The sequence below is a fragment of the Salvelinus alpinus genome, chromosome 38, assembly GCF_045679555.1.
Source record: "Salvelinus alpinus chromosome 38, SLU_Salpinus.1, whole genome shotgun sequence".
Lineage (NCBI taxonomy): Eukaryota > Metazoa > Chordata > Actinopteri > Salmoniformes > Salmonidae > Salvelinus > Salvelinus alpinus.
In genome coordinates, this window is record NC_092123.1 from 14,493,882 (window position 1) to 14,508,148 (window position 14,267).

Consider the following 14,267-nt stretch of genomic DNA (forward strand, 5'->3'; position numbering starts at 1 on the left):
TAGTGCATGAGAAGCATAGAAATAGCGCACATAAAACAGATATACTGCTTCTTAGGCTTGCTGTCAATGAGAATGACAGATCTATAACTCACATTTCTATGTGAATTTGGTTGGGTTGCCCAAAAGTTACATATTGCTGCTTTGAGACTATCTGAGCAATGGAGGAAACAGAACAGCTGGGTAATTTGTCACTTTTAATGTTTGTTTTGAGCTAAGTCTAATAGTACATTTTATAGATTATATAATAAACAAATTGTATTTTAAGATGAATGTTTTTGATCACTTAAGTTTTCCTTTGCTCTCACATTCCACTGTTTTGGTTCAGTGACGTTAGAAAGCGCTATATGCATCACTGGTGTTTAAAATGAAAAGGCACCTGCAAAATAAAATATCAAATCAAATTTAATTATAAAGCCCTTCTTACATCAGCTGTCACAAAGTGCTGTACAGAAACCCAGCCTAAAACCCCAAACAGCAACCAATGCAGGTATAGAAGCACGGTGGCTAGGAAAAACTCCCTAGAAAGGCCAAAACCTAGGAAGAAACCTAGAGGGGAACTAGGCTATGAGGGGTGGTCAGTCCTCTTCTGGCTGTCCCTGGTGGAGATTATAACAGAACATGGCCAAGATGTTCAAATGTTCATAGATGACCAGCAGGGTCAAATAATAATAATCACAGTAGTTGTCGAGGGTGCAACAGGTCAGCACCTCAGGAGTAGATGTCAGTTGGATTTTCATAGCCGAGCATTCAGAGTTTCTCTATATCTATTGTGTTGTGCTGTTACATTTGTATTGTTGACCAATGGTGTTTCATATAATTTGAGCTGCGTTCACCATGAGCGAATTCATCATTTCGCCTTGCCATGGTGCACACGGGCATTTCTGATAAGGCTTTGCTGTAGCCTACCTAAGGTTGCACCAAACTGCATGTCCTGTAGCTCACAGGCTGTCAATGACTAGCACCCAAGTAGATTGTGAGAAATAATCAGTAGGCCTAATATTACGTGATTAAATCTGAAATAATTATCCTCCCCAAGCTGCTTATAGGCATTTACCACCGTTCTTGCATTTGCCATTTTTTCCCCCAAATCACATTCTTAAAATGTCATAATTAATTTACAAAAGTAACAGTCCTGGTTGAGCCCAATATGTGCTTTACAGTTACAATTTAGCCAAGCTGTGTCTATGCGCCTATGGACCTTGCAATGTGTCATTTGCCTGCAGCTCCAAATCAAAATAAAATTTTATTGGTCACATACACATGGTTAGCAGATGTTAATGCGAGTGTAGCGAAATGCTCCACTATCTCACTCTCTATTCCAGCACAGTCAGGGGTTCAGAGATGGTACAGGAAAGGGGTTCTCAATTAAGTAAAAATATCCTTGAATCTTGACTCAAACTCCAACTCTTCCAACACATGCACAAATGCATCATAGCTAAAATGTTGCAGTGTGTCTGGTTTAGATGTGGTGACTGCTCTTAATTTTGGGAAATGAACAAACTGTCAGGTATGAACCGTGTGATTTTATTTAGAAATGCTGTGACCACACAGCATTTTCTCCAGAGTTTTAGCTCTCCCTATGAGCTGGAGATTCACCGTGTTCAGGTGGCAGGTGATGTCAGTAAAAAATTCCAGCTTTAATATACACTGTGGATCATTCAGCTCTGGCTCCTCTCACCTTACTTGCAACAAATTCACAGATTTCTGGGAGAGCGAGAGAAATCTTTCCAAATCTCTGCCACGAGACAGCTCTCACCTCACTGTGAAATATCAAGTCGCCGTATTCTTTCTGGTATTTCTCCAGCTACTCGCGGAATTGCCGGTGATCCAGTGCCCTCCTACTAATGTTCACCACGCACACGACTTGCTGCATCACATTTTGTAAGTCATAGTCTTAGAGTTTAGCTACAAGTGCTTCCTGATGAATGATACAATGAAATGTAACACATTTGGGAATATTATCTCAGGCCTATGAGTCCCTTCTCCTTCCCTCGCATTTTTTATTTATTTAACCAGGTAGGCTAGTTGAGAACAAGTTCTCATTTGCAACTGCGATCTGGCCAAGATAAAGCATAGCTTTAGAGATTTTTGCAGTTCGTTCCAGTCATTGGCAGCAGAGAACTGGAAGGAAAGACGACCAAAGGAGGAATTTGCTTTGGGGGTGACCAGTGAGATATACCTGCTGGAGCGCGTGCTACGAGTAGGTGCTGCTATGGTGACCAGTGAGCTGAGATAAGGCGGGGCTTTACCTAGCAGAGACTTGTAGATAACCTGTAGCCAGTGGGGTCTTGCAAGCCTCCCCCTTTCTCCCCTTAACATGATGGTCATTATGGCCAATCAGTTCTATTTTTGTTTCATCAGACCAGAGGTCATTTCTCCAAAAAGTACAATCTTTGTCCCCATGTGTAGTTGCAAACCATAGTCTTGCTTTTTTATGGCGGTTTTGGAGCAGTGGCTTCTTCCTTGCTGAGCGGTCTTTCGGGTTATGTCGATATAGGACTCGTTTTACTGTGGATATAGATACTTTTGTACCTGTTTCCTCCAGCATCTTCACAAGGTCCATTGCTGTTGTTCTGGGATTGATTTGCACTTTTCGCACCAAGTACGTTCATCTCTAGGAGACAGAACGCGTCTCCTTCCTGAGCGGTATGATGGCTGGGTGGTCCCATGGTGTTTATACTTGCGTACTATTGTTTGTACAGATGAACGTGGTACCTTCAAGGCGTTCGGAAATTGCTTCCAAGGATGAACCAGACTTGTGGAGGTCTACAATTTTTTTCCTGAGGTCTTGGCTGATTTCTTTTGATTTTCCCATGATGTCAAGCAAAGAGACACTGCGTTTGAAGGTAGACCTTGAAATACATCCACAGGTACACCTCCAATTGACTCAAATGATGTCAATTAGCCTATCAGAAGCTTCTAAAGCAATGACATCATTTTCTGGAATTTCCCAAGCTGTTTAAAGGCACAGTCAACTTAGTGTATGTAAACTTCTGACCCACTGGAATTGTGATACAGTGAATTATAAGTGAAATAATCTGTCTGTAAACAATTGTTGGAAAAATGACTTGTGTCATGCACAAAGTAGATGTCCTAACCGACTTGCCAAAACTATAGTTTGTTAACAAGAAATTTGTGGAGTGGTTGAAAAACGAGTTTTAATGACTCCAACCTAAGTGTATTTAAACTTCCGACTTCAACTGTATGTCACCCAAGGCTGCGCCCCTGCCCAGTTATGTAAAATCCATAGATTAGGATCGAATTAATTAATTTAAATTCACTGATTTACAGTGTAAAAAAGACACAAGCCACAGTTTTAAAATCTCACAGTATCAACTTTGCTTTAGCTTTCCTTTATGCCTGCTATGTTACTGTAGACACAGTAATCTGAGCCATCCGATTGGCCAGTGGTAGGCCTATAGTGCAGTTAATTTTCTCTCCAGGCCCATCGGGAAGGCAGAGTTTATACCACATGAAATGGTTCAAAATGGGAACACTTCGCCTACCAGGGGCGCAGGTCAGCTGAATCGGGTGCACCTACCACCAACAGTGCAAGACAAATTAAATAGGAACGCAAGGCTTTATCGTTGGGTTTTTTACACATAAATGTTTGTCGATCGCAATCAACGGGTTGGTGACCACTGGTCTAAGCTCTGAAACACAGCCCTAACAGGGAGGTCAGTGACCTGGTAGTGTGGTGCCTGGACAACCTCTCCATCAACGTCAGTAAGACCAAGGAGGTGATTGTGGATGACAGGAAAGAAATCCACATCGGCAGGGCTTCAGTGGATCGTTCCTTGGTATCCAAATCACTAAGGACTTAACTTCTTGCGGATCATTTGGACGCTACCGTCCCACCTGGCCAACATCCGGTGAAATTGCAGAGCGCGAAATTCAAATGACAAAAATCGTAATATTAAACATTCATGAAAATACAAATGTTAAACATCAGTTAAAAGCTTAACTTCTTGATAATCCAGCAGCTGCCAGATTGTCAGATTTCAAAAAGGCTTTACGGCAAAAGCACACCATGCAATTATCTGAGGACAGCGCCCCGCACACAAAAGCATTGCATACATTTCCAACCAAGCAGATGCGTCACGAAAGTCAGAAATAGCGATAAAATAAATAACTTTGAAGATCTTCATCTGGTTGTAATCACAAGGGTCCCCAGCTACATAACAAATTGTCCTTTTGTTCGATAAAGTCCTTCTTTATATCCCAAAAAAGTCAGTTTCAGTAATCCACCGGTTTCCCTCGTTCAAAATGCATACAAATGAATCCAGTAAGTTACCAATAAACTTCTTCCAAACATATCAAACAACGTTCCTAATCAATCCTCAGGTACCCTAATATGTAAATAAAATTTAAGACGGAGAATACCGGAGACCATTACCAGAGATTAATAACGAAGTGCACGCCCTCACCGGAACGTGCAACAAACACTACAGCCAAAATGGGAGCCACAACAAAAAGGTCATCCAATTGTTATAAAAGGATTTGAAGAAATAGCCTACCTGCGTGTGGTCAACTATTTCAGCACCCCTTCGCGCTGCTCTGAGACAAGAATGGGGACTGGTCTTGATAAAAATCAATGACATTTTTACTTTCACTGAATCTCCGTTTGGGAACTGGTAAGCCTACAATTAGGGTGTGGAAATATTAGGATCATTTTGCTCTTCACTCGCAGTCACTTAGTAGCCTCCTCCCAATCGGTCACATTTACAGCACCATGTTTTCCTAACGGAAACACTGAGGGTTTCATTTTTCGTTCTTCTTGGAATTGAAACACCATAATATTAATCAAATTAATTCAGCAAATTTTCTTAAAATCAATCCCATATACTATGTTCTTACAAAAAAAAGGTTTTAAATTCTCTAGTACAGCCAATATTAAAAACAGTCAAATGCTTCTCAAAGATGCCCTCTGGTGGTCAAACTAGCACTAGCTAGCATTAATGGCAACAATGGGTGACACTTAAATAATGTGCCATAGAATTATGCGACAGCCCACAAGCTGTGCTAGGGTAGGTTTTAATAATCAGAGTGGGTACGACATCTCCAATGCACTTATTTATAAAACGCACTCACCGAGTCAGTGTATAGGTCGATGTTGTTCTCTGAGGCTGATCGGAACATATTCCAGTCCGCGTGATCAAAACAATCTTGAAGCGTGGTTTCCGACTGGTGGACCAGTATTGAATGGTTCTCGTCACTGGTACATCCTGTTTGAGTTTCCGCCTATACGACGGTAGGAACAAGATGGCGCCGTGGTCGGATTTTCCAAACGGAGGGCAGGGGAGGGCTTTGTATGCATCGCGGAAGTTAGAGTAGCTGTGGTCGAGGATATTGCCGAGGCGCATAGCGCAATTGTTATGCTGGTAGGATTTAGGTAGCCTTGTCCTCATATTTGCTTTGTTAAAATCCCGAGCTACAATAAATGCAGCCTCGGGATATATGGTTTCCAGTTTGCATATAGTCCAGTGAAGTTCCTTGATGGCCGTTTTGGTGTCTGCTTGAAGGGGAATGTACACAGCTGACTATAACTGACGAGAATTATCTTGGTAGGTAAAATGGCCGGCATTTGACTAAGGAATTCTAGGTTGGATGAGCAGGACTTGAGTTCCTGTTTGCGGTTATGATTACACCATGAGTCGTTAATCATGAAGCATACACCCCCCGCCCTTCCTCTTCCCAGAGAGGTGATTCTGTCGGCGCGATGCATGGAGAAGTCCGGTGGCTGAACCGATTCTGACAACATATCCCGGGAGAGCCATGTTTCTGTGAAACAGAGAATGTTACAATCTCTGATGTCTCTCTGGAAGGCAACCCCTTGCTCGAATTTCGTCTTCCTTGTTGTCAAGAGACTGGACATTGGCTAGTAGTACACTCGGGAGCGGTAGGCAATGTGCACGTCTAAGGAGCCTGACCAGGTGGCCGCTTCATCTGCCCATTCTGCGGCGCCGTTGTGAGACTAGTCAGGATCGGGTTAAAAATGAACGGGTCAAAGTACAGAGATCCTTGATGAAAAGTCAGGACCTCAGACTGAGGTGAAAATACACCTTCACAGGCAAGACAACGCAGGAGTGGCTTCGGGATAAGTCTCTGAATGTCCTTGAGTGGCTCAGCCAGAGGCCGGACTTGAACCCGTTTGAACATCTCTGGAGACCTGAAAATAGCTATGCAGCGACGCTCTCCATCCAACCTGACAGAGCTTGAGAGGAGCTGCAGATAATGGGAAAACTCCCCAAATACAGGTGTACCAAGCTTGTAGCGTCATACCCAAGAAGGCTCAAGGCTGTATCGTTGCCAAAGATGCTTCAACAAAGTACTGAGTAAAGGGTCTGAATACTTATGTAAAAGTTTATTTAATACATTTGCTAAAATATTTTTTTTTGCTTTGTCATTATGGAGTATTGTGTGTAGATTGAGGTAAAAAAAATGACTTAATCCATTTTAGAATAAGACTAACAAAATGTGGAATAAGTTCAGGGGTCTGAATACTTTATGTTCATTCAACAGAGTTCTATTTTGCTTATTGTAGGCTACTGTCTGTAAAGCCCTAAATATTTCATGTGTGCAAAGTTCTAAATCTTGATTTAGTGCATTATAGGGTAAGCATTAGAGTAAGCTACTTTAATATTTGCAGCCATTGGTAAGATCTTTCTAGTGGCTGATCCGTTGTCAATATTGTGGAATAATTCTAATGTTAAGGTACATTTTGAATGGAAAAAGCCGATCCGAGAGCAGCGTTTGCCTTTCTTTCGCTCCTATCAAGATCGACACATGCCTCAACGACACACGTTCTCTTTGTGTGGTGCTTTGGGAAACCATATTACATTGTCGGCCGTTGTAGGAAAGACGCATTGTTAAAAACACTCATAAGCCTAAATTCCATCGCTGTTGGGAAACCGGGCCCAGGATGTATTCCCCGAAGTCTCAACGTCATGGGTCATTATTCTGTAAAACTCAATATATGCAGATTCCAAAAGTGTAAAATAATTGCATGAATATGTTATTGTACTTAATTCAATCAGGGGTTTTTACACTAGAACCCACCTCCTCCTTGTACATGCTCGAAAGGAGTTGCATTATTAGACCATACCATGTCAGATTGTGCAAGTCAGGAGGATGCTCATACGATAGAACCCAACATCAATATACAGGATTCAGGACAGCCAGAAAGAACTGGTGATTTCACATGAACCAGTTTCAAGACCATACAGTTCGAGATGTACCCCCTCTCAAATCCTTTTCACTCTCTTAGCAATCAGGACCACTGAGGGGGAAAAGAAACCGCAGCAGCAACAAGATGTGAGCATCAGGATGTTTTATTGTGAATCTGTTTTAGTCATCTTATTCATAGTCCATGAGGCACTGTTCTACTAGAAGTCGTCATCCAGGTCCAGTGTGTTGAGTTCCTCATCCAGTTCGTCCAGGTCCTCGCCAGTGAAAAGGTTCTCGTCAACAGGCACGGGCTCGGCTTCCTTGTCGTCGAGAGTCTCGTCTTCCCCATCGTGACCGTTCTCCTCCACACCTCCACAAGCCCCGTTCAGCTGGTCATCTGGGAGAGGGCGCAAGGCACAGGTTCAGAACATCACATCTGCTCAGTCAAAGGCATCAGATATATACGCAGCATCTGTGCTGTGACCCATAAATGAAATTGCAATGGTAGGTGACGTGGCAAGGGAGTCATTCAACTTTGTTCAAGGGGCATCCGGGATTAGAATGGACATTTTTGGACTTAAAAATACTTTTATATAGCCATTTATTCCTGAAGAATATAACTTATACCCCATCAGAACCCAAAATACCCCATCAGAACCCAAAATATAAGCTTGTTTTACTCCATTGTTTACAATTACATTGCTTTCAAACAAACACTATACGCTTAACTTCTTTGGGGTAGGGGGCAGTATTTTCACGTTCGGATGAAAAGCTTGCCCAGAGTAAACGGCCTGCTACTCAGCCATAAAAGCTAGAATATGCATATTATTAGTAGATTTGGATAGAAAACACTGACGTTTCTAAAACTGTTTAAATGATGCCTGAGTATAACAGAACTCATATGGCAGGCAAAAACCTGAGAGAAAATCCAACCAGGAAGTGGGAAATCTGAGGTTGGTCGATTTTCAACTCAGCTCCTATTGAAGATACAGTGGGATATTGGTAATGTTGCACTTCCTAAGGCTTCTACTAGATGTCAACAGTCTTTAGAACACAGTAGAAGCATCAGACAAGGAAGTGGGGCCGAAGGAGAGGGGTTTGAGTAAGGTCTGCCATGAGCTGAACATGCGCTGACCATGCGCGTTCATGTGAGAGCGAGCACTGTTACATCACACTTCTGAAGACAATGGAATTCTCCGGTTGGAACATTATTGAAGAATTATGTTAAAAACATCCTAAAGATTGATTCAATACTTCGTTTGTCATGTTTTTACAGACCGTAACATCCCTTTTTAAACTTTTCGTCCGTACTTTCCGCTGGACTTGCCTGCGCGTCGTGAGTTTGGAAAGTGTACTGAACGCTAGAACAGGAGGAATTGAAATAAATGGACATTATTGATCAAAACAAACATTTATTGTGGAACTGGGATTCCTGGGAGTGCATTCTGATGAAGATCATCAAAGGTAAGTGAATGTTTATAATGTTATTTCTGTTGACTGCACAATATGGCGGATATATCTTTGTCTTGATTGTGCTCTGAGCACCGACCTCAGATTATTGCATGGTTTGCTTTTTCCGTAAAGCTGTTTTGAAATCTGACACAGCGGTTGCATTAAGGAGAGGTATATCTATAATTCCATGTGTAGAACTTGTATAACCATGCAATAATCTGAGACGGCGCTCAGAACAATAGTCAAATTAGCCGCCATGTTGGAGTCAACAGAAACCAGAAATTACATGATAAATGTTTCCTTACCTTTGATGATCTTCATCAGAATGCACTCCTAGGAATCCCAGGTCCACAATAAATACTTGATTTGTTCGATAATGTCCGTTATTTATGTACAATTAGCTACTTTTGTTAGCGCATTTGGTAAACAATTCCAAAGTCACGAAGCGCGTTCCCTAAAAGCTGACGAAATGTCCAAAAGTTCAGTAACAGTCAGTAGAAACATGTCAAACGATGTATTGAATCAATCTTTAGAATGTTGTTAACATAAATCTTGAATAACGTTCCAACCGGAGAATTACATTGACTTCAGATGAGCGATGGAACAGAGCTCCCTCTTATGTGAATGTGCATGGTCAGGTCATGGCAGACTTGACTAATTCCTCTCTCATTCGGCCCCCCTTCACAGTAGAGGCATCAGACAAAGTTCTAGACTGTTGACATCTAGTGGAAGCCGTAGGAAGTGAAAACTCATTCATATCTCGCTGTGATTTCAATGGGATCTTGGTTGAAAATCGACCAGCCTAATAATTTCCACTTCCTGTTTGGATTTTTTCTCAGGTTTTTGCCTGCCATATGAGTTCTGTTATACTCACAGACATAATTCAAACAGTTTCAGAAACTTCAGAGTGATATAATAATAATAATAAGCATATATTAGCAACTATGACTGAGGAGCAGGCCGTTTACTCTGGGCACCTCTGTGCACTTTTCATCCAAGCTACTCAATACTGCCCCTGCAGCCACAAGAAGTTAAAGGGGAAATCCTCAGTTGAAACAAAGCATTCTCCCTGCCCATTTCAGCAAAAAGCTATGGGATGGGGCTAGAATTCACTCAAATTCATAAACAGAGCTATGGATGCAAGGACTGACCGTCCATGATATCAAAATGATAGTTTTAAAACAGGGGTTGGAACCGCTTCAGGGAACAGAAATATTTAATTGTGTAACAGAATTGGAACCGGGAACAAAAGTGATCCATACTCCGGAACAGAACTGTTATTTTAAAAAGCATGGAAATCAGTTAACATTATTTTACGTTCCAGGCATTTTTTTCTAGTCCCACAAGCTGAAAATATTTGTCATTGTGCAGGCTCCCTGCCCTTCCCCCTCCAAAGTATAGGCTACTGTACTGATGTTAAAACCGTGAGAAGATCGGGAGGTTTTTTATTAGCTAGAAAATAATGGATTAACTTTTTGAATGCTACTTAAAGATTACTATTACATTTCACATTGGATTTATTCATTACAAAAAAGGCAAGACGTGTTTTTAGTTCTGGTGCCGCTGTACACACACACGCTTGTAAGCTAGCTCAAAGGACATTCAAAGTTCCTTCATAGAAGCTGCTCCTCCTAGGTATAATTCTGTGGATCTAATTGAGATAATGCATGTCATAACAAGATGCATAGTGCTTCAAACCTGCTCTTCCACCCTCTCTTCACGCTCTACCCATCTGTAAAATGTCAGTCACATCTTGTGCCATTTTAACCATGTTTTACTTCGCTTACAAACATAGGAGTAAGACAAGTTTATATTTTGGATTCTGATGGGGTACGACAGCTGAACTAAGCTCATGTGGCATTTATAAGTATTATTCTTCAGAAGTCAATGGGTACATATCATTCATTTATAAGTCTGAAAGTAGATGTACCAACTACAGATTGTCCCTTAAACTATAATTTTGATCTCATGGATGGTCAGTAGTTGTATCATTAGGTCTGTCTACGAATTTGAGAGTTTACCGGCTTTTTACAGAAACAAGTGAATCTCAGATTGCCCCTTTTAAGGCTGAGGGCTAATTGTATGATAGAAAGAGGTTTAAAGTCATACAGTACTGTGCAAAAGTTTTAGGCAGGTGTGAAAAAAATGCTTTAAAGTAAGAATGCTTTGAAAAATAGACATGTTACTAGATTATATTTATCAATTAACTAAATGCAAAGTGAGTGAACAGAAGAAATATCTTAATCAAATCCATATTAGGTGTGACCACCCCTTTACTTCAAAACAGCATCAATTCTTGTAGGTACGCTTGCACAAAGTCAGGGATTTTGTAGGCATATAATCAGGTGTATGATTAAACAATTATACCAAACAGGTGCCAATGATCATCAATTCAATATGTAGGTTGAAACAGTCATTAACTTAAACAGCTGTGTAGGAGGAATAAAACTGGGTGAGGAACAGCCAAACTCAGCTACAAGGTGAGGTTGGTGAAGACAGTTCACTGTCAAAAGTCATACACCATGGCAAGACTGAGCACAGCAACAAGACACAGGGTGGTTATCCTGCGTCAGCAAGGTCACTCCCAGGCAGAATTGTCAAGGCAGACAGGGATTTCCAGACGTGCTGGAAATCCCTGAAAAGGGCAACGTTGAGGACTGTACAGTCTTGGCAGAAAGTCTTGAGAATGACACAAATATTAATTTTCACAAAGTCTGCTGCCTCATTTTGTATGATGGCAATTTGCATATACTCCAGAATGTTATGAAGAGTGATCAGATGAATTACAAAGTCCCACTTTGCCATGCAAATGAACTGAATCCCCAAAAAACATTTCCACTGCATTTCAGCCCTGCCACAAAAGGACCAGCTGACATCATATCAGTGATTCTCTCGTTAACACAGGTGTGAGTGTTGACGAGAACAAGGCTGGAGATCACTCTGTCATGTTGATTGAGCTCAAACAGACTGGAAGCTTCAAAAGGAGGGTGGTGCTTGGAATCATTGTTCTTCCTCTGTCAACCATGGTTACCCGCAAGGAAACATGTGCCGTCATCATTGCTTTGCAAAAAAAGGGCTTCACAGGCAAGGATATTGCTGCCAGTAAGATTGCACCTAAATCAACCATTTATCGGATCATCAAGAACTTCAAGGAGAGCGGTTCAATTGTTGTGAAGAAGGCTTCAGGGCGCCCAGCAAGCACCAGGACCGTCTCCTAAAGTTGATTCAGGGGAACGACCAGTACAGAGCTTGCTCAGAAATGGCAGCAGGCAGGTGTGAGTGGATCTGCACGCACAGTGAGGCGAAGACTTTTGGAGGATGGCCTGGTGTCAAGAAGGGCAGCAAAGAAGCCACTTCTCTCCAGGAAAAACATCAGGGACAGACTAATATTCTGCAAAAGGTACAGGGATCGGACTGCTGAGGACTGGGGTAAAGTCATTTTCTCTGATGAATCCCCTTTCCGATTGTTTGGGGCATCCGGAAAAAAAGCTTGTCCGGAGAAGACAAGGTGAGCGCTACCATCAGTCCTGTGTCATGCCAACAGTAAAGCATCCGGAGACCATTCATGTGTGTGGTTGCTTCTCAGCCAAGGGAATAGGCTCTCTCACAATTTTGCCTAAGAACACAGCCATGAATAATAAATGGTACCAACACATCCTCAGAGAGCAACTTCTCCCAACCATCCAGGAACAGTTTGGTGACGAACAATGCATTTTCCAGCATGATGGAGCACCTTGCCATAAGGCAAAAGTGACAACTAAGTGGCTCGGGGAACAAAACATATTTTGGGTCCATGGCTAGGAAACTCCCCAGAACTTGTGGTCAAGAGGCTGGTGGACAAACAAAAACCCGCAAATTCTGACAAACTCCAAGCATTGGTTATGTAAGAATGGGCTGCCATCAGTCAGGATGTGGCCCAGAAGTTAATTGACAGCATGCCAGGGCGGATTGCAAAGGTCTTGAAAAAGGGTCAACACAGCAAATATTGACTCTTTGCATCAACTTCATGTAATTGTCAATAAAAGCCTTTGACACTTACGAAATGCTTGTAATTATACTTCAGTATTCCATAGTAACATCTGACAAAAATATCTAAAGACACTGAAGCAGCAAACTTTGTGGAAATTAATATTTGTGTCATTCTCAAAACTTTTGGCCACGACTGTAGACGCAGTGGTCGGCCAAGGAACCGTACTGCAGCAGATGAAAGACACATCATGCTTACTTCACTTCGCAATCGGAAGATGTCCAGCAGTGCCATCAGCTCAGAACTTGCAGAAAACAGTGGGACCCAGGTACACCCATCTATTGTCCCGAGAAGTCTGGTCAGAAGCGGCCTTCATGAAAGACATGCAGCCTTCATGGAAGACCTGCGGACAAAAAGCCATTCCCCCGACGTGGAAACAAGGCCAAGCGACTCAAATATTCCTGAAAACACAAGAACTGGGGTGCAGAAAAATGGCAGCAGGTGCTCTGGACTGATGAGTCAAAATTTGAAATATTTGGCTGTAGCAGAAGGCAGTTTGTTCGCCGAAGGGCTGAGGAGTGGTACACGAATGAGTGTCTTGCAAGTTTGGGGCTTCATTTCTGCAAATGGAGTAGGGGATTTGGTCAGAATGAATGGTCTCCTCAATGCTGAGAAGTACAGGCAGATACTTATCCATCATGCAATACCATCAGGGAGGCATCCGATTGGCCCCAAATTTATTCTGCAGCATGACAATGATCCCAAACATACAACGAAAGAAGAACAAAGAGTCCTGGAAGTGATATTATGGCCCCCACAGAGCCCAGATCTCGACATCATCGAGTCTGTCTGGGATTACATGGAGAGCGAGAAGCACCGGAGGCTGCCTAAATCCACAGAAGAACTGTGGTTAGTTCCAAGATGTTTGGGCCAACCTACCTGCCGAGTTCCTTCAAAAACTGTGTGAGAGTGAACCTAGAAGAATTGATACTGTTTTTAAGGCAAAGGGTGGTCACACCAAATATTAACTTAATGTAATTGATAAATATAATCTATTAACATGTCTATTTTTGAAAGCATTCTTACTTTAAAGCATTTTTTCACACCTGCCTAAAACTTTTGCGCAGTACTGTACATGTTATGGAAAACACATTTGGGATAGAAAGATAAATGTTTAAAAAAAATAGAGATCAAGGATAATGTGGCTTCCATTCATTTTATTGGCAGAATAATTTCAAACACTCACCATTCATTTCCTTTGTTGGCTTCGATTTGGCTGTGAATCTGTCAACTGCAGCAACAGTTATCCCGGTGTTATCAACTTCCTTTGGAACAAACCTGGCTAGATCAATGTCCTGGAACTCCTGAACATCTTCAACCTGTGGGGAGGAATAACCAGTATCAGAGGTCTGAATGGCCGATTAAATTAGGGCCGATTTCAAGTTTATAACAAATCAGTAAATCGGCATTTTTGGACACTGATTGTGGCCGATAATTATTATATATTTTTTTAACCTTTATTTAACAAGGCAAGTCAATTAAGAACACATTCTTATTTTCAATGACGGCCTAGGAACGGTGGGTTAGCTGCCTTGTTCAGGGGCAGAACGACAGATTTTTACCTTGTCAGCTCGGGGATTTGATCTTGCAACCTTCCGGTTACTAGTCCAACGCTCTAACC

At 41.9% G+C, this 14,267-nt stretch overlaps 1 protein-coding gene across 1 annotated transcript in view; it reads right to left on the minus strand.

Annotated features, from left to right (window-relative positions):
* Positions 1 to 7,315: 7,315 nt before the first annotated feature.
* The window catches only part of LOC139566245 (zinc finger CCCH domain-containing protein 15-like), a 28,551-nt gene continuing 21,599 nt past the window's right edge, over positions 7,316 to 14,267 (minus strand). The window contains exons 9-10 of the mRNA XM_071387286.1: positions 13,833 to 13,965; positions 7,316 to 7,564 (exon numbers count right to left, since the gene is read on the minus strand). Of these exons, the coding sequence (XP_071243387.1) occupies positions 7,386 to 7,564; positions 13,833 to 13,965 (312 nt within the window). The 3' untranslated portion in view covers positions 7,316 to 7,385. The remainder of the gene's footprint in view (positions 7,565 to 13,832; positions 13,966 to 14,267) is intronic.